Below are 26,335 nucleotides of genomic sequence, written 5' to 3'. Positions count from 1 at the left end.
GCAAATCAGCACTTTTGGTTTGCTTTCAGGCCATTTAATCAGATAGACCAGAGTCACATTGTTTCTCCCCTTATTTAGTATCAAGGGTCAATTTTCCCAACAGACAGGTAGACCTTCAAAACAGGACAGACCCACAAATTCCTAATTGTTAACCATTTCCTTGCTGCATCCATTTTTCAGATCCACACATCTCACCCGTACGTTTACCTATACATAGTCCAGGCAAAAAAAACAGTTTGGCATGGGACTAGATGGGCCAAAGGGCCAGTTTCTGTGCTGTCATGCTCTATGACTGCGGGACTCTAAGTGTTAAATAGGTGCCTGGACTAGGGACTCGTAAGTAAAAGATGAGTAGACAAAGGTGCGCTGCGAGTTTAAAAGGAGTGAGAGAATCTGGTGAGCTTAAGAGGGATCAGGGAAAATCAGCGAATTAAGGAACACAAAAAACATGGCCCAGCTATATAAGGCAGCCAGGGAAGCAAAATCCTGCAGAGTTTAATTGAAGAGTGGGAATAGAGTCATGGTGTGTAAAAGGTACTAGGGGTAAAGGAGTCCTGCTAACAATACAGAATATGGTTTTGGTGCAAGAATCAGGAGATCTAGGAAATTTGTACATGTTTTAGTGAAAGGAGCAGGACCAGTTGAGGGAGTGGTTAAAAGTTTTGGGAACCCTCAGCCTTATTGACAAAACCAAAGAGTATTAGACTGAAAAAATCATAGTGCAACACACACAAAATTCTGGAGGAACTTAAGCGGTTTGGTAGCATTCATGGAGGGGAATGCATAGTCGATGTTTCAGGCCAGGACACTTCACCAGGGTTGGAAAGGAAGAGGGCAGCAGTCAGAATGAGGATTTGGGAGGAGGGAAGCTAGTAGGTGATAGGTGAGTCCAGGTGAAGAGGAAGGTGGATGGGGATGAAGTAAGAATCTGGGAGTAGACAGGTGGAAGAAGTAAAGGGCTGAAGAGGAAGAAATCTAACAGGAGAGGACAGTGGATCATAGGAAGTGATGGGCAGGTGAGGAGAAGAGAAGGGGAGAGAGGATAACCAGAATGAGGAATGGAAAAATAGAGGGGGGAAGCGAGGGAAGTTGGGAAATGAGAGAAGTTACCAGGGTAGAGATGTCGATGTTTATGCCATTAGGGTGGAGACTACTTTGACTATTTATTCCCCTCCATAGATGCTGCCTGCCTTGGTGAGTTCCTCCATTTTGTGTGCATTGCTTAAGATTTCCAGCATCTGTAGAATCTCTTGTGTTTAGAACTCATAGTGAACATTTATAAAATACAGTTCAAATCAACTATACTGTGTCAAGAAAAGACGTAGAAGTTTAGAGACTGTTTAATTAAAAAGGTTGCAGGGAGGAGTTGACATGAGTAGTTGCTAAAATTAATCCAGGGATGAGAGAATAGAGTTGTGGAGATAGACTCTGGAGAAGGGGAAGTTGTTCAGCTCGAAGCAGAACAAGTAGGAAGTTTGATAGGTGTATTTGCGATCATGATGAGAAAGGCAGAGTTGATGGAGAGAAACTCTGTATTGGTGGAAAGATCAAGAAAATAGGACAGAGATAATTAGGAAAAGGGGTGGCATGGTAGCATAGAGGATAGCACCACCCTAAAGGGGACGGTGGCAGGTTCAATTCCTGCCACTGTCAGTAAGGAGCTTGTACTTCTCCCTGTAACCGTGTGAGATTCCTCCAGGTGCGCTGTTTCCTTTCACGTTCCAAAAGATGTACAGAAGGGTTAATAGGTTAATTGGTCACATGGTGTAATGGGGCAGCATGGGATCGTTGGGCAGAAGAGCCTGGCACCATGCTCTATCTCTATATAAATAAATCATTTAAAAAAGGAATTAAAGATGACATAAGGGAACACTTTTTTGACACTGCCTGTGGTAAGGGCCTAGGGCCTGCTGTGAGAGGAGGCAGATTCTGATGTAGAATACAAAAGGGATGTAGATAAAAAAACTTGCAGAGTGACAGGTAAAATGCATTAGAGTGGGACTAGATGCACCAAAGAGCCAGTATCAAGTTGACAGGCTGAGTGACCTGCTTTAATGCCGCAATCTTTCTTGATTTTAGAAAATTTTGGTGCCAAAGATGCTACCTGTTCCTCACTGAAATTAACGTCAATTAATTAATTTTTCTGTGAACATGGAGCCTGGGGGTGATGTTTCTGATCGATTGATGAGCATCAAATTGAGAGGTCCTCTGTAGCCACTTGGAAAGATTCTACGGCATGAAACTTTAGAGTCAATGCGACATTGCCATCCGTGGAGAGAGCAATCCAGGTGTGAGGGAGTAGTGACAGGTTTCCCTGCAGAATACCTCCTATCTCAGCTTTGGCCACCTTCAAAACATGAGCCTTCAGTCAAAATTATTGGTGATAATGTTACCATATGAAGCTTAACCCCTAGAGTGAGTGAAAAAGAGTGTTTTAAAAGCTGTGGATTGTTTGATGCTTAAACAATAAACATCACATCAGTTTGAATCTTCAGTCTACTTTCCAATCGAGCACAGCACTCTTTTGTGAGCAGAGCCTGGAAATTTACTGTTATAATTCAAAACAAATGATTTTAATGTGTTACAACTCTAACAATGCAATTTAGTCTGAAATGTTGATAGAGTGTGTGTGGAGAGAGAGAGAGAGAGAGAGAGAGAGAGAGAGAGAGAGAGAGAGAGAGAGAGAGAGAGAGAGAGAGGGAGAGAGAGCGGGGGGTGGGGAGAACTAGCTATCAGGTCACCATTTCGATGCCAATATTAATAAGAAAAGCCAAGTGGAGCCACACAAAAAAGTGAAAAGGAGAAAGATGGGTCTACAATCTTCTCAATATCTTTCCATTTCTTTATCTGCACAGTGATGGATTCTAACCTCAGAGTAGTGAGGGTATCACTGTATTCATCATAGCTTTGAATTTGAAACATTACTTTTATTTACAACTCTAAATGTGAATGCATTCAGGAAACAGAACAAAATAATTAATTTATTTCTGTTAATCTGTCAGAGAAACACAACTCTTACTTTGGGTACTAGGTACTAAAGACCAGGGGCCTAAGTTTTACTTTGTATGTGCCTATTATTTTTAAGCTTCATCCCCCCCCCAGGATTTCAGGCATTCAGATGGAGCTATTTTCTGTATTTATAAAGAAGTCACCAGAATGGAAAGAGTTAACTGTGTCCTGACGTTCTGTTTCTTGCGTACAATATTCCAGGTGTGGTTCACATTTTTCAGGTTACGGGACGCATAAACTGCTTTTCAATGGCTGATCCCGCTTGCTCAACAATCGAAGAGCAGCTCACTTGCTCTATCTGTTTGGATTTGTTCAGATCTCCAGTGACTACATCTTGTGGACATAACTTTTGTAAAGACTGCCTTGAGCATTTTTGGGAAATGATCCATATTCACAGCTGCCCGCAATGTAGAGAAACCTTCGACCCGGATCTACCTCTGCAGAAGAACGCGGCTTTAAATGGCTTAGTGGAAAAGTGGAAAAAGGACATCACAGAGACACAGAAAACTGAGTGCAAAGCTGAACAAGAAACCGACGAGAAACAAAACTGCCAGACGGGGTGCGAGGAGAAGCAGGCTGAACTGCGACGAGGTGAGGGCTGTCAACAAGAGTTGGCTTGTAAACCGCAGGAGGAAAATGAGGAGAGAAGAAACGCTGAGTTAGAAAGTGAGAACACAATCAAAGACGAGCAAGCAGACAATCCTCTCGTTGATCCTGATGAAGTTCTCTGCGATTCCTGCATTGACAAGAAATTAAAAGCTGCAAAGTCTTGTCTGACCTGTATGGTTTCATACTGCGAAGCTCATCTGAGACCTCACCTTGAAAACACTGCCTTCAAGAATCACAAGCTGATCAACCCCATGAAAGACATCGAACAGGGAAAATGCTGTCTGCATGACCAGTATTTGGAGTTCTTCTGTAAAAATGATCAGAGCTGTGTCTGTAAGGAATGCACGCTGGACAAGCATGCATATCACGAAATAATTCCTGTTGCAAGGGCAAAGGCCGAAAAAGAGGTCAGTGTGAGAAACTCTTGAAGGGTAGTGAGGACAGGGGGAATGAACAAACTAATCCGTCTCAGTTTTCTGAAAACTGAAAACGCAGCAAATGAGCTCCTTCATAAGAATTTAATCAATTAACAGTGAGCCTTTTTACACACACTCTGTATGAGTTTAATTTAAACTTCAATACAAACTCATCACAAGGTTCCTGTTGTAGTGTTGGATAAAAAGGAATTTTAATTAAGAATTTAACTTGAAATCTAGATCTAGAACTGAATCAAAATCAAACCAGGATTTAAACGGTCAATAAGATCACAGTGAAATGTGTTGTTTCCTTTACCAATGGTTTCTGGGATGGTAATTCAGAAGCCGGAGGTTTCATTTCTTATTTTTTGTAAATACTTCCTTTTTAATGGTATTTGTTTGGGCATGACTTAGAACACAAGTTATGTACATCTGACAGGTTTATGCTGAATACATTTTGTGGGGGAGATATAAATCAGTTAATTCCAACATCCTCCCTTCTCCATTTTTTTCCAGCTTGACTGCTAAACTCAGTAGAGGCAAAAGATCCAAACGCACCACTTAAAAGGGACAATTCCTCTGCCATCTTGGCCGATAATCATCACAAATCCCCTTAAAAATAATTTATCATTTTCTTACTATTCTTTAAGTGAACTTATTTTATGCAAATAACGATTAAGACTCCAACGCTACAACAGTGACGCACACTGTCAGCCAGAAAACAGTTTGGGGTGTCCTACAGTAATGAAAGAGGGCTGATTAAAACAAGTTATAACCTCATTTTCTGAGGGCTAAGGGACATCTGACCTAAGGCAGTGGGAGGGTTTGTTTCTTCTTGTTTTGAATAAGGGCCTGGACTTGAAATATGAGCTATTTTCTTTCTGCCTTAGAAGCAATGTGTTTGAAACATAAATAGGTTTAACCTTCTGAATAGATATTTTACGAAGTCCCACATTTTGCTGACAAGAACTTAAAAATGCTTAAGAAAGATCAGATACATTGGAATTCTTTTTGACACTTCGACAAAGGAATTGTCTTCAGAAAACACCGAGTGAATTTCGGCTAAATTAATGCTACACTTCTCTAGACGATATTGGCAGATGGAATATAGTGCAGGGAAGTGTATGGTCAGGCAGTTTGGTAGAAGGAATAATGGAGTAGAGTATTTTCTAAATGGGGAGAAAATTCAAATACCAAAGGTGCAAAGAGACCTGGGAGTCCTTGTGCTGGATTCCCTAAAGGTTAACTTGCAAGTTAAGGCAGTGGTAAGATAGGCAAATACAGTGTTAGCATCATTCTGAGGGGACTGGAATTTATGAGCAATGATGTAATGCTGAGGCTTTATAAGGCATTGGTCAGATGGCATTTGGTGTATTGTGAGCAGTTTTGCGCCCCTTATCTCAGAAAATCTGCGCTGGCATTGGAGAGGATCAAGAGCAGGTTCACGAGAATGATTCTGGGAATAAACGGGTTAACATATGAGGAGTATTTGGTGGTTCTGGGGCTGTACTCACTGGACTTCAGAAGAAGGAAGGGGGGGATCATATTGAACCCTATTGAATATTGAAAGGCCTAGATAGAGTGGATATGGATAGGATGCTTCTATAATGGGTGCATCTAGGACTAGAGGGCATCGCATGTGGAGACCAAGTCATTGGGTATACTTAAAGTGGAGGTTGATCGATTCTTGATTGAACAGGGTGTCAAAAGTTATGTGGAGAAAGCAGGAGAATGGAATTGAGCAGAATAATAAATCAGCCATGGTGGAATATTGGAGAAGACTTGATGGGCTGAATGGCCTAATTCTGCTCATGATCTTATGCTCTAAACCTTCAAAATTTCAAAACACCTAAAGCAGATGTTGGTATTGACAAAAAGCAAACATAAATCATTGGGAGATTTCAAACACACTGTTAATCCTATTGGGGCAGAGAACTGCTTCATATAATGATTGGAATGTCTCTGAACTGAAGAGTTTAGTACCCAAGTGCAGTAAGGTAGGTAAAAGTGACTTGACTTGACTGGACTTGAGATGAAAAAAAAACTGTAGATGCTGGAAATTTAAACAATAATTTCAGGCCAGGTAGCATCTATGGAAACATAGAAACATAGAAAATAGGTGCAGGAGTCGGCCATTCGGCCCTTCAAGCCTGCACCGCCATTCAGTATGATCATGGCTGATCATCCAACTCAGAACCCTGTACCTGTTTTCTCTCCATACCCACTGATCCCTTTAGCCACAAGGGCCATATCTAACTTCCTCTTAAATATAGCCAATGAACTGGCCTCAACTGTTTCCTGTGGCAGCAAATTCCACAGATTCACCACTCTCTACGTGAAGAAGTTTTTCCTCATCTCGGTCCTAAAAGGCTTCCCCTTTATCCTTAAACCTTAATCCTTAAACCCCTCGTTCTGGACTTCCCCAACATCAGGAACAATCTTCCTACATCTAGCCTGTCCAATCCCTTTAGAATTTTATATGTTTCAATAAGATCGCCCCTCAATCTTCTAAATTCCAGTGAGTATAAGCCTAGTCGATCCAGTCTTTCTTCATACGAAAGTCCTGCCATCCCAGGAATCAATCTGGTGAAACTTCTTTGTACTCCCTCTATGGCAAGAATGTCTTTCCTCAGATTAGGGGACCAAAACTGCACACAATATTCTAGGTGCGGTCTCACCAAGGCCTTGTACAACTGCAGTAGAACCTCCCTGCTCCTGTACTCAAATCCTTTTGCTATGAATGCCAACATACCATTTGTCTTTTTCCCTTCCTGCTGTACTTGCATGCCCACCTTCAATTCTGTTGTTATTTTGCATTTAATTACTGTATGCAGACAAGGAAATATAAAGATCTTGGGTTTACCTAGTAGATTATCCTGATGTGTAGAAGCAAGACGGGAAGCATCTTAGTGAAAACTCATGATTATTAATTCCATAAGACAGCGAATAAATTTAAGCCCATTTTCATTAATTAAATTAAATCTTAGTTTTCTGTGAAAAATCTTTGTAATAGGCATGTAAGTGTTTTCATGATCCCTGTTTCAGTAGATATTAAGTTATTCCCCTGGAATATTACAGTATTAGAACAACTCTGTATAGATGAGGTAATTTAAATGAATTCTCATGCTTATGGCATTTCTCAGACCAGGCCTGCAGATCTCCCTTTCAAAAGAGCCAAAAATATATTGCCTTATCTCAATGTGGCTGTGTTGTGGTTTGGCCATATGACTATGTATCCACAACCAACCACTTTTCCATTTGCCCACTTTACTGCTTTTCAATTGGTTTAGATATTCAAACTAGGGACTGACCACGTTTCCTTTGACTCTCCCTTTTCCTATTGGCCCAGGCCTCTTGGCTGTCTCTCGACCTATTGATTCACACTTCAATCCCACTCTGCTCTCTCCATTGGTTCAGAGCTTATATCACTCTAACCAATAATAGCATTCTTCATTTGTTCATCACCTCCATTATCTGCTCTGAAGATTACTATTTCCTGCTCACTTTCTCCCACTCTCCATGACTTTAGCTGGATTTTAGAGTAATCACCATCTTGCACTGATTTGGATTCAAAACTCATTCATCCAAAATTTCAGGTAGGAACATAAGTAGAACTTACATGGTCTGCAATGTACATGAGATGTCCATAATTCTTAACCTGTTTGCTGAATCTCGAGAAAAAGGCATTTTGAAATCTGTAGTCAGCCATACTGGTTCTGGAATCTTTGTCACAACAACATACAATTAGGCAGGTATTGTTGGCTTGCTGCTGTGTAACATAGGATAGATTAATTATTGATACATAGTTTGTGCTGACTTTCTTGTATTACTAACCACAGATATTATGCTATTTCATTTAATATAGTACTTAGACAAAATCCACTCTTTGAAGCCAAATGCTTTGGGAGCTTTGTCCCTGACATTACATGCTGGCCATGTCTAAAGAGTGGAGTAGGAAAACCCACCAAATATGATAATTCAATCACAGATTAGTCAAAAATTTGATATGATTAGGTGCTATAAATTCCCATTAAGATGCCCCTTGTCTTCCGTGTCCTTTGTCACATATTATAACTTCTTATTTCTCATATTGTTATTCCAGAATGAACTCCGGGAAGCAAAACTTAAAATTGACAAGAAAATTAATGTTGCAAAGAATGCAATTGAGAAACTACAGAATAACTCCTCCTCCATTGTAGTAAGTCAAGAAACTTTCTCCCATCTCATAACTCACACCATCTGCACTTGACATTAACCATCAGCACATAATAGGAGATTAACATTTGTGGTGAAGTGTTCATTTCACAGGGAGAGAGAACCATCCCAACATTAAATGCTGAGAATGATTTAACCATATTACCAGATACCAGATTAATATCTACACATTTCCTTCTGGGCTTTCTCTGAACTCCTTTCCTAAAGGTGCAGTTATCTACTGTGGTGGAATGGCACACATGCAAGTTGACCCCTATTCTTCAACAAAGACCCATGTATGACCTAAGAAGATGAATATTACATAGCAACAATGCCTAGCCTTATTCCCTTCATGCTCCATATTCACCCATATACAGCTCCAAGCAGAGAGCTTTAAGCAGAAGTTCGGGATGGGAACTCAGTTTGTTTCTTTATCATGTGCAATTCCGCTCTGTCCATTCTGATCTAGGAACATTACAGCCACACATAACACTATCATCCTATCAAAGGACAAGGCCCGTGTCCTCTGTCCGTCGCTATCCTGATGCTCTCGTGAGTGCTGCTTATGACACTAATATGATGATACTGCAGTTTCACATTATGATAATAACCAGTTTCATTCCTGTCTCATAGAAAACCTGCCACTCTGTACCGAATTACAGCGAGCAATGTCATCAGGACAAATGCCTGCTAATTGTGACATAAAATCACTGGTCCACAAGCATAGAGGACAAATAAATTCATGTTTCAGCTCACCTGCTGAGAGTTTCCAGCAATATAAGATTTTATTTTGGATTTATAATGTGTGCAGGGTATTTCTCCTAATCATGTCACAGGCAGAACTTTTTTAAAGGTCTATTTTAGCCTGTTTGTCCATTTGAAATAGGCACCCATCTTTCAAATCTCATGTTCTAGTGCAGAATAGGCATATTCTATGAGGCAAGTTAACAATACTTGATTTTAATGCTTTGATCTTTTATTTGTTTAAATGCATTATCTGTTCTAGAATTCAGTGTCAGAGGTGAAACCCAACATTGAAAGACAGTTCAGTGACCTCATGGAAGCTGTCCAAAATGCTCAGAAAGAGGTGCTCAAATTTTTGGAGAACGAGCAGTGTGCTTCGCTGAAGCAGGCAGATGGAATTCGCGTTCACCTGGAACAGAAGTGTGCTGAGCTGCAAAGGACAAAGGACCAGGTTGAAGCACTGATGAAGCAGAGGAACACAGTGCAGTTTTTACAGGTGAGGGGGGGGGGGCCCAGACTCGTGGTCAGCATGGATTCACAATGGCAATTATGTCTGCACACTTATTACACTCTGATACTTGCTGTTAACTCTTCCTGCTTTGAGATACCAGAAGAAAAATAGCCTACAATCATCATTAGTAGATAAAGATGAGTCAGTTATTTAGAAAGGCAGGATAGAAATATGAAGTTAATTCTCCATCTCAATTAAAAATAAAATATATTTGCTTAAACACTAACAATGATATTTTGAACCAAGAGTCTTGCTCCTGTGCTGAAATGTTTTTTTTTTGTCATTCGTGAAGTAATAATCTAAAATTATTGTTCAATGTAAAAAACTATTTATTATTAAATGCAACATAATTCTATTGTTTGCAGAACTGCCAAAATTCACTGCTATCACACAGTGAAACTTATAACAACTTCTGCAAATATGTTTTTTGTCAAGCAATGACCATATAAAACATAGGAGCAGAATCAGCTCATCGAATCAGAGAGTGGAATCAAGTGGGAAAACAAATCAACTGTGATGAAATGGTCTCCACCATTTATTCTCAGCTGATTTATTATCCCTCTCAACCCCATTCTCTTGCCTTCTCCCCCTAACCTTTAACACCCTTTCTAATCAAGAGCCAACCAAACTCTGCTCTAAATATACCCAACGACTTGGCCTCCACAGCCATCTGCGGCAATGAATTCCACAGATTCCCAACCGTTGACTAATGAAATGAATCCTCATCAGCTCTGTTGAGATGTCCCTAAATTCCAAGGCCATACCTTCTGGCCCAAGACCCCTCCACGTCCATGCTTATCCAATGCACGGTTGATATTGTTGATACAATACTCTAGAACAGATGCATGCCTAGTGAAAGGCATCAGCCTCAGTCTGAGAAATTGACTATGATTAAAATACTAAGGCCAGCTGCAGAGTGATTCACAGAACTTATCTCGACAGAGTTGCTCTCAGGGACTCAAAGAGAGAAAGACTACGGGATTTTTATGGATGATCAGGCTGCTTTCCTTCTTTAAAGACAACTCCCACCCCTCTTTGTGGGGTATTCTGACCACAATAGTTCCTGCCCTATGTGCCTATATACATCAAAGAATATCATTGTATTCAATATCGTCACTCAGCTACCAAATCTGTTCTAAACCAGCTGTTGGTGACTACAATAGTGGGAGGATGTGCTCATGCAGCAGATTACCTGCTTGTTGAACTAACTCGCTCACGGCCTTATATGAAACTAAACTGTACTCAGTGCTGTGTCATCCTAACATAAGTTTCAGGCCCTTGATTCAAAAATACCTTAGAAAGAGAACTTTATTTATTGTAAGATTGGTTCACCTTGTAACTGATACTCATGGGTTTGGCCTAAATTTTATGTCACCTTTGGTAACATAAATAAAAATTAGAGTATTTTCTTATCTATTTCGCTATTAGAGAGACTTCTTAAGTTTGATCGGCAGCTCAGTCTGTTTGATGAGATCATATTGACTGAATACTGCAAACCTACTGAAGATGACATCAGACAAATTATTGTTGACAATGGAGAAACCAATATTTCAGTGATAGCTAAGTATTTGTGGAGAACATCTTTATAAATTAGCAGGGAATCTTGTCACCTTGCATGTTTCTGTGATAAGAGATAGTCAGGTACAACAGCTCTCTTCCTAATTGATGAAATCCATGGAGATGCAGATAAAAAGCACAAGGATTCTCCCAGTCCAAGCACATCAAAATCCTTAAAGAAACCAGCTGAACTTCATCACACAATTCTCTGTATATTCATTGCATTTAACATATTTAAGATTTTTTCAGTGTTCTGTGGAAATGATTCATTTTAGGAATTTTGTGAATGGAAGAAAGATGTGCCAGATGATAAGCTGCCTAGTGTATACATTGGACTGATAGACAAACTTGCTGGAATTAGTGCGGCTGTTTCAGAATCGACAGAGACCATCTTAGAGTTGCTACAGACCTCCTACAAAGAGAAACTAAAGGAATTTGCAAGAGAAGGTCAGTCACTATTTCTTTTGCTTTTGGCTACATGTAATATTTTTCTTGCTCCACACTGCTCAGTGTGCAAATTACTCTCTTTCCCAATCCCCCCACCCAAGAAGCACTGAATGAAATTTATGTCATAAGTAGATAAATAATTACTTTCACTAGCAATGGGCTGGAAATTGCTGGATCTGGACATCTCAGGTTTAGACTTTATCGTACATCATTAGGCTGAAGCGTTTGGCTCTTGATACTTTGGCTTCTTAGAGTTATAGCTACAGCTATTGATTGGCAGCCCATCCCTCCACCAAAGTCCCGCACCCCTCTTGTCTCTTTGGGTGAGATTAGTTGCCAACCATAAAAGCCCTCACTCTTTCCTATCTAAATCAGGTTCTTCCTCTTGAAACAAAAACAAAAATTGCCGGAAACATTTAACAGGTCAGGCAGAATCCATAGAAAGAGAAACAGAATTGGAATTGGACTTGCAATTGCCCTATTTTTGTTAGATCTACTGAGATACAGTGAAATGTTTGTCTTCTATACTTTTGCTACAGATCAATTCATTACTATGTGCATTGAGGTAGTGCAAAGCAAAACAATAACAGAATGCAGCATAAAGTTTAACAGCTAGGAAAATAGACACAAAGTACACTGCAGATGCTGTGGTCAAATCAAGGCGTACAAAAAAGCTGGATGAACACAGCAGGTCAGAAGGCATCCGTTTTTGTACGTCTAGAAAGGTAGACAATAAAACACAAGATCGTAATGAAGTACTGTAGATTGTGAGATCAAGAGCCTACCTTATTGTACCTGGGAACTATTCAAACTCTGAGAACCCTCATAAGAATTGGGAACAAGAAAAAATATAGGTTTGTTTTAACTACAAACAAGAGAAAATCTGCAGATGCTGGAAATCTGAGTAACACACACAAAATGCTGCAGGAATTCAGCAGGCCAGGCAGAATCTATGGAAAAAAGTACAATTGACGTTTTGGGCCAAAACCCTTCGGCAGGATTGGTTTCGGCCCAAAGTCCTGTCGAAATCCTGCTGAAGGGTTTTGACCTGAAGTGTTGATAGCACTTTCTTTCTATAGATGCTGCCTGGCTTGCTGAGTTCCTGCAGCATTTTGTGTGTGTTGCTGAGGTTTGTTTTAAGTTACATAGAGAGGCTAGGTGTGAAGGGATGATTAGGAGAGAGGGAATTTCTCAGATAAGGTAATACTGAGGATGCCCTGGGCATAAGTTGCAGAGGACAAGCTGGCCTCCCTCCTTTACACAAGCAAGGAGTCAATAGCCATTTACTATTGGGACTCATAGAAAAATAACATTGTCACAGGATGTGCCCAATTTTCATGGTAATCTTTTTTGCACAATTTGTTTTGTAAACTCATACAGGATTTTCATGTTTATAAAGCTTTCTTTAATGATACATTACTGTCTAGAATCATTGCAGACCATTATGTTTTATTTCCAGTGTAACCCAAAGGGTGCCGTCAAATTATGTTAGAACAGCAATACCCCCGAAGGACTTGTAGCAAGTTATTTGGTGCAGCACTTGATCAAGAATAACCGACTTGGTATTCTCATTGAGGCTATGGTTAGGATATCATTACAGGTTGTCCTGTGGGTATTGGGCCAGCAGAATCACTGCCGATCAGGGAAAGATTGCAAGGGGGTTGATGTAGGGAATAGATGTACTCAGGGAAGTGCACAACTGAAATCTGGAGGTTGTTTAGGGAGCACTTGCATAAGGTTACAAATAGGTTTGTCCCATTAAGACAAGGAAAGGATGGTGGGCTGAATGAACTGTGATGACAAGCGATATGGAACATCTAGTCAAGAGGAACTATGGAGCATGCTTACAGTTTAGGAAGCAAGGATCAGAGAGAGCTTTGAAGAGCTATAATGTAACCAGGAAGGACCTTAAGAAGCGACTTAGGTGATCTAGAAGGGGGCATAAGAAGGCCTTGACAAAAATGATTAATGAGAACACAAAGGAGTACTACACATATAAGAATAACAGGAGGATGACAGGAGTGATTAAAGATAAAAAAAGAAACTTGTGCTTGTTGTCAGAGAAGGTTGGCAAGTTTCTTAATGAATACATTGCCTCAGTATTCACCAGTGGAAGGGATTTTGACAAAAGTGAGGACAGTGTAGAACAGGCTGATATGCTGGAACATGCTGATATTAAAAAAGATGTACTGGAAATTTTAGGACAGATAAACCGTTGGGCCAGATGGATATACCCCAGGTTACTATGGAAAGCGAGGGAAGAGATTGCTGTGACTTTGGAGAAGATCTTTGCATCCTCAGTGGCCACAGGAGTAGCACCAAAAAATTGGAAGGTGACAAATGTCATTCCTTTTTCAAGAAAGATAATAGGGATAATCCTGGGAATTATAGACTATCAGTGGTGGTCAAACTATTCTTAAAGACAGCATTAATGAACATTTGGGGAAGGATAGGCTCATTAAAATTAGTCAGCATGACTTTGCGAGGGTCACATTGTGCTTCAAAAGCCTGACTGAACTCTTCAAGGAAGAGACAAAACACACTGATGTGGTGTACATGGATTTTAGTCAGCCATTCAACAAGGTTCCATATGTGATGCTCCTACAGAAAGTCAGGAAGCATAGGAGCTAGGCAAACTTGGCTTTATGGATTCAGAATTGTTTTGTCCACAGAAACCAGAGGGCAGCAAAAGATGGAGCATTTTCTGCCTGGAGTCAGTGACCAGTAGTGTTCCAAAGGGATCTGTTCTTGGACCCCTGCTCTTTGCGATTTTTATAAATGATCTGGATGAGGAGGAGAAAGGTGCAGATGACACAAAAGTTGATGGTTGTATGGATAGTGTAGAAGGTTGTTGTAGGTTACAATGGGACATTGATAGGACGCAGAGTGACTTAAGAAGTGGCAGATGGAGTTCAATCCGGAAAAGTGTTAAGTAATTCACTTTAGCTAGTTGAACTTGAAGACAGATTACAGGGTTAATGGCAGGATTCTTAGTAGTGTGGAGGAACAGAAGGATCTTGGGGTTCATGTCTATAGATCCTTTGAAGTTGCCATGCAAGTTGATAGTGTGGTTAAGAAGGTGTATGTATGTTGGCCTTCAGTAGCTGGAGGATTGAGATCAAGAACTAAAAGGTAATATTATAGCTCTATAAAACTCTGTTAGACCACATTTGGAGTTTAGTTGCCTCATTTTAGGAGGGATGTGTGAACTTTAGAGAGGGTGCAGAGGAGATTTACCAGGATGTTGTATGTACTAGTGAGCATATCACATGGTTAAAGGTTGAGTAAACTAGGAATTTTCTCTTTGGAGTGAAAGAGGAAAAGTGACTTATAGGGTGTATAAGCTGATAAGAAGCATTGATAGAGTGGTCATCCAGCATCTTTTTCCCAAGGTGGGAACGACTACTGTGTGATTGAAGAAAAGTATAGGGAGTTGTCAGAGGTAATTTTTTTTTTTACACAGAGCGGTGGATGCACCACCAGGGATGGTTGAAGAGGCAGATACTTTAGGGTCATTTGAGATACACTTAGATAGGATGGATGAAATTAAAATGGAGGGCAACATAGGAGGGAAGCATTAGAATGATCTTGGAGTTGGTTAGAATGTTGTCACAACATGGTGGGCCAAAAGGACGGTACTATGCTATACTGTTCTATGTACTATGCTCTATGATGTCAGAAATGACACAGAAATTGGATTGAGCTGAAAGGGGACTGATGCCCATACTTGTCTTGTTGAAATTTCCATACGGAATTATATGACTGAAAAACAATCACATACAGTATATCATTTAGTTCAAATCAATTTTTGTTCATATAACACAATGAAAAATAATCACCATGTAAATGAATTTCTAAGACTATTTTATATCTTACAAAAGTACAGATATATGTCAGACCTGGGGTTTATATTTGGGGCATGCATACGGATATTGAGATGTGAAACTTTGGATCAGGTTGTTGGTAATGAGTTCATTTTTCAGCTGTCATCAAAGACTGTTTTGCTCAGTAGGAATTAATCTCTATTTAGATCATTCCCTTTAGCCTCTTGGTTTTGTGTCTGAATGCTTCGGTCTCTCCGTTAGCCATGCTTTAGGACCAACAGTGCTTTCATATAACTGCAAAATTATAACATCAAACAGTGGAATTGAAAATCTAATTGGGAAATTTCAAATAATCATGAAAGTTCCATGTGGTTATTCTATTTTGTCCTTTCAGATAAACTGGGATTTAAAACAACAGTTGCTGTGATTCGTGGTTCAAAACGCTGCCTTACAAAAAAACAACCAAAAACAAGAAATGAATTTCTAAAATGTAAGAACCTTAAACTTGACTTTGCTTTTTCACCAAATAGTTGGCTCTTCTTGTTTTAAAAGTTGTTTACAACATAATGCTGATTGGAGGGGATATCACTGAAAACAAAGATGCTGGAATCTGGAACAAAATGCCAGAATGCTGGAAGAACACAATGGGGCAGGCAATATTTGTGGAAATAAAGGGTGCAAGTCACCAGTAAAACCCTGGATCAGCACTGGGAGGGAAGAGAAATGATAGTCAGTATGCATCATTATCAGGGATGGGAATGATGGTATAGAGGATGTTGGGTAATAAATTGAACCAAATGGGGAGAGGATGATGGACAATTGGAGTCAGGTGTGGGAAAAGTGTGGGACATAGGCAGGTGGGTGATGACATCTCCTCATACATTCCTCTGGACCTTGACCCCCACTAATGAAGTTCAGGCCATCATCCCTTCAGCTATTACAGATCTCATTATATACAACATCTCCTCTTCACAGCCCCCAACCTCTTATTGTCCTAACAATATGCTGCCCGCTTCTATTTCTAACCTAAGACTGCCCTTTCTGCCTCATTATTTTTGCTGCTTTTGGCCTCCTGAGCTTATCTCTTCATATCTGGACTCTATTCTGTCTCCCCTTATCCAATCTTTTCCCACACCTCAGACATCTCTCATACTCTCCACCATTTCATGGTCTCCACCATTTCAATTAACTCTCAATTCCCTAGTCCCAAATGAACCATCTTAACCAGTCTGTGTACACCTCCATCCCGTATCAGGAAAGTCCTACAGTCCTCTGTTTCTTTATTGATCAAAAGCAACCAGTTCCCCTCCATTAACATTTTCATCCACCTGGAAGAACTTGTCTTTATCCTCAACACATTCACTTATGATCCTTCCACTTTCTGCAGATCAAAGAAGCATCAATGGACACTCACAATGATGTTAGCTACATTTGATTTTTAGGTGGCTATCTGGAAAATTCCTTGCAAAGGACATTCAGAAGTTCTTGGTCCTCACCTTTTACCCAATCAGCCACCAAACCCAAAATCCTTCTCCATTTTTCACTAGTTTCAATATGATCCCACCACTAGTTATATCTTCCCACCAGTCAGCCAGTAGAGGCTATCTTGAGCTTCTGGTTTGATTTCATTTTAACTCTCCTTCACACTCCCAATCCCACTTGTTTGCATATTGTTATGGAAAGACCAAATGCAAACTGGAAGAATAATATTTCAACTGTGAATATTGAACTTTACAATTTCAGGTAATCTATGCACTCTGTGCTCTCATCCCACGTCCACTTACCTGTCCATCAGTCTTCCTCCCTTTGTTCACTGGTGCTTTCTCCCTCCCTGCATATATTGTAGTTCCTAATCCCCTCCCAATCTGCCTATCACCCATCTGCCTCTATCCAGCCCACTCTTCATACAGACATGTAGTAACTAGCTTTCCTTCTCTCTTCATCGACTTACACATTCTGCCTCCACAGAAACTACTTGACCTGTGAGTTCTTCCAACGTTCTGATTTTTTGTCTCTGAATCTTTGTTTTGAAAAAAATGGTTACAATTCTTGATCTTTAGGATAAACCAGAATTAAATACTTTGGAAGTATCAGTCCATTATTGATACATTAATCTTAGATTACTTTTGATGTTTTGTGCATTTCATGCCAATCATTACTTACACTAACGTGTTTAGCTCAGTTGCAGTTTCACTGCTTAAACTTACATAACAGTACTGCTCATTGGGTGAATTCTCCAAAATGCAGCAGCTTTTTGAAATTAGTACTTTCCTTTTAAGGTGTACTAATAACAGTATGATTTATAATGTTTGTTAGCAGGAGAGGTGACGTCAAAGAAACATAGAAACATGGAAAATCTACAGCAAAAATGTCAACCCTTCAGCCCACAATGCAGAGCCGAATATGTACTTACTTTAGAAATTACCTTTTTAGGGATGGGCGATATGAGTTTGCTAGGAAATGGGGAAATTTTCTTGACTCTACACTTTGGTGCTTAGGTTGATTAGATCAATGAATCTGAGAAAACAGGATTTGAAATTGGTTAAGATTATTTTTGTCACTAGAGCTAAATGTGTGTGAGAATTTTGACCACTGATTGTACCTCATAGAGAGGTCATGTTCCATTGCCTTTGGTGGTGTTAAAATGAACAGAAAGCAAATAACATTGACTCACATGTGTTTGGTGTTCATGGCTCAAAAATAATTCTTCTTCCTATATACATACTTGCTTATTAGAAATGCTTATCGTCCTACTGAGGGTGCATGAACATTGCAATATTATAAATTTGGTCAGTTCATTCCTTTAATCCATATTGTCTTCTACTGGAGCACTCCAAAGATATATCAACTGACTCATCTGAATGAGCTGTTTTGCAGCCTGACACATGGTTATTCATCACAGTCTGAGTGTAAACTAATTAATTCTGATGTGTAAAACTATTTTGCAATCATGAAAAAGCAGACAGTATTATTTGAACATCGACTACTAATTAGTATTGATCTACTAATAGGGAGATTTAAGGACCTGTGAAATATGTACAAGAAAAGTAGAGCTATGACTGAAGGAGATTGGATATTATTCTGTTCCCCTTTTCTTAGCATGAATACATCATCCATTGATTTTCCTAGAGGTCTGTTTCATATTGACCAATGTAACTGTCATCTCCCCTGAGATTTATTATTTTAAATCTTAATTTCTGTGCTTGGATAAAATCAAACAGGCTGTGTATGTCCACATCATTTATGTATTTCTCTTTTGTACTGTCAGCCAAGTTTAGAAGAATCAAACAAGCTTTCTTTATGATGCAGGAAATTGGGACACTATCTCCTTCCCATTCTTAGTGAGTGAGGTTATTAGTCGACCAGATTTATCAGGCAGCAAGTTCAGTGTTGTCAAACATGAGCAAAATTTTGAATTCTAACTTGGTATATATTAACAATTCTTGGACCTGAATTTAAATGTATTGCAACCAAAAGCATTTCTTTTTCTCTTTCTGGCAGTGGGGCCAAGGCACAAACCACAGTACCAAATCACACAGTACAACAGTACAAGGCACATATAGCACATATTGGATATCAGCAAAATTAGTCATGGAAGAAAGTAGCCCAAATCCCTGAGTCCATGAATGTTGCAGTAGTCTACAGTCGAACACAATACAGTTTGTCTTCTGCTAAATGAACACTGGGGGCAGCACTGACTCCAGTATGGACGCTGCACTCCGGAGGAACGCCTGACTCTGACAACTCTGCTTGGGCGTCTGCAAACAGGCAGTATCGCGGCCTGAAGCCTAGTCCTCCTTACAACTGAGACGCTGCAGCTCCCCTGCCGTTCGCTAATAAACCAATGAATTGGACTTGCATTACACACCATCAATGTCCAACATGACCATGAGAAAAGTGACTAAGACGATCAGTTGCTGTTGGAGTGCATACTTCCTTCGTGCACTGACACCTCTCTGTCACAGGCAGTAACATCTCCAAGTACCTCACCATCAACATTTTGGTGGTGGTGAGGTGGGTGGGTTATAGAATAGGGGGCACCACTGATCACATAAATGTTTTGGTTATAAGCACAGATTAACATTTGACATCGTCACACACCTAAGTTTTTCCACCATCTATAAGGAGCATGATGAAATACTACCCCACTGGCTGAACAACAGTCAAGGAAGTTAATGCCATTCAGGACAAGCAGCCTGCTTAATTGGTGCCCCATACATTAACTTACATAAACATTCATTCTCTCCACCAACAAAGCACAGGCAGCACGCACCATCACAGCATGTACCAGAGAGACTCAACTAGTTTATTCTGATCGTAGTCTGTACCACACAGGACAAAAGCAGCAGGTGGACGTGAACTCCACCAGCTACAGATTCCTTTCCAACCGCATACCATTCTGACTTGGAAACAAACCGTGTTGCCACTCTCCATCGTCAGTGCTTCTAAAATTTTGGAGCACCTGAGCCACCATGACTACAGTGGTTCATGAAGATGGCTCCCCAGCATTTTCCAAGGGGCATTTAGGGATGAGCAAGAAATGCTGGGTTTACCAGTAACACCCCAGATCCCTTGAAATGAAAAACAAAAACCTGGGAAGATGGAATTTGAACTTGAATCTCTAGATTTATTACTTGGCAATGTAACTAAAATATCACCGCATCAGGGGATGATGACTAAAGTATTTAATTTCCTTACCTTCATGTGGAGAAGTGCCAAGGATGTTACTTTGTCTTGCAAAACTGTGGAACTAACTTAAGGGGAAAAATGATTCCTTCCTCCTTGTGAATATCTCTTTTAATTTCCAGATGCTGCAACACTGGTGTTTGACCCAAATACGGCTCACAGGTATCTTCGCTTGGTGAACAACAACTGCAAAGTCTCCAACACCTGCCCATGGCTCCAGCCCTACCCCGACCACCCAGAGAGGTTTGAACACTGGCGGCAGGTGTTGTGCACAGAGAGCTTTTACATGGTCCGATGCTACTGGGAAGTGGAGATCCACGCAGAAGGAACTTACATTGGCATGACTTACAAAAGCATTGACAGGAAAGGAGCTGAGAGCAATGGCTGCATCACAGGGAATGACTTTTCCTGGTGCATACAGTGGACGGGCAAGGAATTCTCAGTTTGGCATGGTGACGTGGAAGTGCCAGGGAAGGCTGAGAAGTTTAGCCGGATAGGAGTATATCTGGACTATCAAAACAGGGTTCTGTCATTTTATGGAGTGGCAGACACCATGGTCTTGATACATAAATTTGAATCTTCATTCACAGAACCACTATATCCTGCATTTTATCTTCCCAAGAAAGAAGCATCAGTTTCTCTGGGTGTACTTGAAGAAGATGCATTGAAAATTGAAACTGAATAAGATCATCTTTGAGACTGTATGGAACACTGTAGTGCTGTTTATTGGTGATATTACAGGCTGTGTTCAAGTCCATGTTGAAGGTTCTCATTCACCTAATAAGTGTGATGAGTGATGGGGAAGTGTAAAAGGCCATCAAGTCAGTTTGCCACAAATGACAGGTATGAAAACACATTCTTGATACTTGGGCCCCTGATGATCTGGTTTTTTTTTGTTTAACATGAAACATGAAAGTCTGAAGGTAAGATAAATTGAATAGGAAGCAGTAGTAGGCCACTCACACTTTGAGGCTGTTCTGCCTGATGCATCATCTTCATAAAACACCTCAGTTCTATATATTTAACCCTAACCTTAATGCTGCATCAGCTGATATGTTATGTACCACCAGGGCTAACTTGATTTTTGTGCTTTTTGTTATGGTTTGTAACTCCAAAACATTAAACTAATTTAAAAGGAAAAGACAGAGATTCTGAAATGCGAACCTAACTTAGTTTTTACTTTTAAGTTTTTACTTTAGGCATGCACAAGTCATGTGGTAACGTCATTACGCAATTCACGTATTTTTACGTATAATCCATAATAAATTACATGAACAAATAAGGAATGCTTAATCAACAGCATACTTACATTACTCAAATATTACTGAAATATTAAATATACAACACTCCTCCCTGCTTAGTTATAAACTCCAACTCAATGCAGAATGCATCTCAACTATATATATAGTATGCTATCTAATATAACCACCATACAGACATTCACAGCTTAGTAAGTCTTTAAATTGTCACATTCAGGTCTAAAGATTTAAATGCTGTGGAGGCTTTCTTACTCTTGTGGGATAACGCATTTCTTGACAAGGGATACAACTTTGCTTTGTGGCTAGGAAACAATCTCAGATTCTAGGGCCTCCTTGTGGTGGTTGTCAGAGTTGACTCTGGGACTACTGGAGTGGTTCTGACAGCATCATGATGCATGCAATCCATGTTATTTTTACATATAACCCATAATGAATTAGCTTAACAAATAATGAAAGCTTAATCAACAGCATATTTACAATATTACTCAAATATTACTGAAATATTAAATACACAACACTTTCTACTTTTGATTCATAGAAAAGAAAATATTGATAAAGAAACACAGCACTTGATACTTGTCAAATCAGTGTTTCCATTTTCTTACTTGGAGATACAGTTTGCTTTGTCTCAGCAGTTTTATAATGATAATTTTGAAATAGTTAGACAGTCTAACATCAACATAATGATTTTTCCCAGTTTCTTCATCAATATTTTGCTTTTCTATTTATCAAATGTAGAAAGCACAAAAAAAAACAAGTTAGCTCTGGTGATACATAATGTATCAGTTCATTCAGCAGGATTCACTATATACCACTGTGGTGCTTAAAACCTGGGTGACCTTCCAATCTACAGCCTAGGGAAAGCAGGACCACTGTAGCAGCCCCGATATCCACTGAATACTTGCTGGATAAGTACAATAACTATTGGAGGCATTGGTACATGCAAATGAATCCTTGTTGAAATTTTATAAAATGTCTAATATTTTTTGTAAAATGATCTGTCCTCAAATGTCCCAGTAAGCTTGTGCTAATTTGATGCATGATTGGGGTGGGAAAGCTGAGTTAGGTAATGTTAATCTCATCTTTGATTTTGTTTCCTCAATCACTCAGTGAACTTCTTATCAATCTTTCAACCATCAAAATCAGGAAGGAAGCCTTTCAGAACTCATCGACCCCCAAATGAGAAGCACATGTGGGTTTGCTGAGGCTGTAAAATCTGGCATTTTTGATAAATTATCTTTTTTGACAAACAGATAGGAAAAAGGGCTGAATAATAAATTGTGGAGAAATAAAAGTCAAGGAATGCTTTTAATTAGCAGATTTAAACCCTGCATAGAAGCAGCCTTTGAACTAACAGTACGATCAGCATCAAAACATGGTGGTAATGAATTTAAACCACTGGATATCAACATCTTTCTCCCCAGATTCCTTTCTCCTTTAACTAAGATAACAACACAATTAAAATCAGTAACTGTAAGGTTTGCTTGTTAAAGACTATCTTTAGATTGTTATCCTGCTTAAAATAATTATGATTTCTTGAAGGGTAACTATGTGCACTGCATGCAAACAATTAAATTGCTGGAGAAACTTGGTGTGTCAAGCAGCATCTATAGACATAAAGGGATGGTTGACATTTCAGGTCATAACCCAACATTAGTACTGAGAACAAAGAGGGAAGATAGCCAGTATACTGAGGTGAGATTGAAACAGAGATGATACAGAGGCGACAAGGTGAAATTGAAACAGAGAGGTGAACGTGGAAGGTGAGCATCCACCTTTTGATTGCTGGGAGATGGCTCTGCTATCGGAGAGAGGAGAGGCTGCCACTGGGCCTTGAGAATGTTAGCCAGGTTTTCTGCGTTTTGGATGTGGACTTGGACTCTAGAGTTTCTTTTTCAGGATTATAGTTTTTATACTCTGATTCCCTCCCCCCCCCCCACCGATCTTTCAAGTTTCTTTTGTGCGGGAGAGGGGATTTGGGGGTTGATGTGCCTGCTCTGTTTTTGTTAATTTTTTTTGTGCATGGAAAAGGGATTCGGGGAGGGTGTTAGTGATCACACTGCCGTACTTTTCTTTCTTGGTTTCATGGCTATCTGGAGAAGAAGAATTTCAGAGTTGTATACTTTGATAATAAATGAACTTCTGAATTTTTGAGAATGGGGGGGTGAGACGGTTGTGGGTAGATAATAAGTGAAACACGGTGATGTGGGAGATGATGGGTAGATGGAGATAGGTAGTTGGGGGTAGTTTAGAGACTGGTGATAGGAGTAGACAGATAAGAAAAAGAGTTAGCAGACAGAGTCAGGTGGTTGGGAGGTGGGAAGGAGGTGGGGTTGGTGTGGAAAATAGAGCTGGAAAATGCCAAGTGAAAACAGTCAGGAGAGGAATAATGGGCAGATTGGAACTAGATGGGGGAAGAGTTAGGAATGGTAGGTGGGGGAGAAGAAACCCATGTGGATGATGGCCAGATGGAAATTGGAAAGGTGAATAATGGGAGAAAGAACCTCAGTGGGTCAGAAGGATGGGAAAATAACGCAGTTGATGTGGGATACCTGAAATTTCAAAATTCTAAGTTCATACCCATATGCTGCTGTCTACTCAAATGAATGTTGTTCTTTTAAGTGCATGTGTACTGCATAGTTGATATTCACATCGTTCCAGACCAAATTCCACGTAGAATGTTACAACATGAAATTTAAAGTTTTATTGAACTTTAAGAAGAATCAGCTCTTAACTGACAGTTATTTATCTGATTATTTAACAACTATATTCACTGAGTAATTTTCATCACATAAACCTGTCTGATAAATGAGTATTTTGGAATTTAAAAGTACTCTAAAAAGAGATGGGGCAATATCATTGAGCTTTGCTGGTGTTTAAACACCCAGAAGTCCCAGCATTTTACTCGTGTGCTTCTCCGGCCGGAATTCAGGGATTCACCACATGATGGCGTTGTGCCCTCGGTCATGCTACCCAAAGGTGAACCTGTGCTTACTGGAAACGAATCAACTTTCTGACATTGAACCAGCATTATACTGCCTGACCCACAGAGCTCAATGAGGATTCTAACCTGTGAACTCAAAGGCAAGGGATTTAATTTAATACTTTAAACCTTTTTATATAATTATTTATCTTGAATCATTTAATTCTAATTAATAATATTATTTCATTGTTGATAGCTTTTAAATGGAAGTTAGAGACATTAAAAAGTCATTAAAATCAATGACGGCTTGGCCTACCTTTGTTGGCTGTGAAAGCCCCATCAGGTTTGAGGGTGGGGTGGGGGGGGAGCAATGTGCATTCTATCACCTCAGGACTGGCTGCAGACAGCCAGTGATCTAGATGGAGATGTGAGGCAGTTCAGCCAGTGGGACTGGACCGAACACAACCAAACTGTATGCTTTCATTAATTCACATTGACAGCTTTTATCTCTGTGTAGTAATTTTACTTTGGATGCGGCTTCAATATATTCCAATGTTACATCACTATCTATTCCCAAGGTCTTCATACAAGGTCCTGGACAGTGAGAGCCTGTACCCCCATCTCACCCCGTCAGACGTCACAGCCTGACCCTGTCCTAATTCTATTTCAATGAGATTCTAGCAGATTTCTCCCCCTCAATCTGGATTAGAAACATAGAAACATAGAAAACATACAGCACAATACGGGCCCTTCGACACACAAAACTGTGCTGAACATGTCCCTACCTTAGAACTGCCTAGGCTTTACCCATAGCCCTCTACTTTCCTAAGCTCCATGTACCATCCAGGGGTCTCTTAAAAGACCCTATCGTTTCCGCCTCCACCACCGCCGCCAGATCATTGAGATCATTTTTTTTAGATCAGTTAACCTGCAGCCTTTTGGTTTGAGCAGAGGCTGAACACAGTCTTTGAGGTGACTGATATCCTGAGCTGACTACTGAAAGAACCGTCAGGTTCAGTAACAGTTATTACCCTTCAGCCACCTGGCTCCTAAACCAGCATAACTTAAGAGTCATAGAGTTAAAGAGCGCTACAACACAGAAAAAAGCCCTTCAGCCCATCTAGTACATGCCAAACAATTAATCTGCCTAGTCCCATTGACCTGCACCTAGAACATAGCCCTCCACATCTCTCCCATTCATATAGCGATCCAAATTTCCCTTAAATGTTGAAATCAAACCCACATCTACAACTTGCACTACCAGCTTGTTCTCACCACCCTGTGAGTGAATAAATTTCCCCTAATGATTTCCTTAAACATTTCACCTTTTACCCTTAACCCATGACGCCCAGTTCTAGTCTCACCCAGCCTCAATGGAAAGAGTCTGCTTGCATTTACCCTTTCTATACCCATTATAATTTTGTAGATCTCTAACAAATCTCCCAGTATGTTCAACAGTCTAGGGAATAAATTCACAACATGTTCAACCTTTCCCTATAGCTCAGGTCCTCAAGACACGGCAAAATCCTTGTAAATTTTCGTCTGCTCTCCTTCAATTTGATTTACATCTTTCCTGTAGGTAGGTGACCAAAACTACACACAATACTCCACATTAGGCCTCTTCAATATCTTATGCAACTTCAACATAAAATCCCAACTCTTGTACTCAATACTTGGATTTCTGAAGGCCAATGTGCCAAAAGCTTTCTTTACAAATCTACCTACCTGTATTGTCACTTTCAAGGAATTATGGAAGTGTATTCCCAGATCCCTCTGTTCGACCTAACTCTTCAATGCCCTACTACTCACCATGCAAGTCCTACCCTGGTTTATCCTCCCAAAGTGCATCACCACTCCCTTGACTGCATTAAATTCCATCTGCCATTTTTCAGCTCTTTTTTCTAGGTGGTCCAGATCCCGCTGCAAGCTTTGATAGTCTTCGTCACTGTCCTCTACACCCATAATCTTGTTGTCATCTGCAAATTTGCTGATCCAGTTAACCAGATTACCATTCAGATGGTTGATATAAATGACAAACAAAACAGATACCAGACTGATCCCTGTGGCACACCACTGGTCACAGGCCTCCAGTCAGAAAGGCCACCATCTATTACTGCTCTTTGGCTTCTCCCATGAACCAATGTGTAATCGAATTT

The 26,335-nt window shown here is 40.0% G+C and overlaps 1 protein-coding gene across 2 annotated transcripts; it reads left to right on the top strand.

Annotated features, from left to right (window-relative positions):
• Nucleotides 1-3,257: 3,257 nt before the first annotated feature.
• On the top strand, nucleotides 3,258-24,340 carry LOC132380325 (tripartite motif-containing protein 16-like protein). 2 transcript variants are annotated; one of them, XM_059949074.1, is made up of 6 exons: nucleotides 3,258-4,025; nucleotides 8,137-8,232; nucleotides 9,235-9,468; nucleotides 11,316-11,487; nucleotides 15,706-15,801; nucleotides 20,120-24,340. In XM_059949074.1, exons 1-6 carry the CDS (start codon nucleotides 3,258-3,260, stop codon nucleotides 20,680-20,682), a joined length of 1,929 nt encoding a protein of 642 aa, XP_059805057.1. In that variant the 3' UTR covers nucleotides 20,683-24,340. The 2 variants fall into 2 exon arrangements, with proteins under 2 accessions (XP_059805057.1, XP_059805058.1); XM_059949075.1 differs by lacking the exon at nucleotides 8,137-8,232 and having other exon boundaries at nucleotides 3,650-4,025.
• The last annotated feature ends 1,995 nt before the right edge of the window (nucleotides 24,341-26,335 follow it).

This window comes from Hypanus sabinus, chromosome 23 (assembly GCF_030144855.1).
Source record: "Hypanus sabinus isolate sHypSab1 chromosome 23, sHypSab1.hap1, whole genome shotgun sequence".
Taxonomy (NCBI): Eukaryota; Metazoa; Chordata; class Chondrichthyes; order Myliobatiformes; family Dasyatidae; genus Hypanus; species Hypanus sabinus.
Note: the sequence above shows the minus strand (reverse complement) of the source record. Positions and strands in the feature narration are given on the sequence as shown.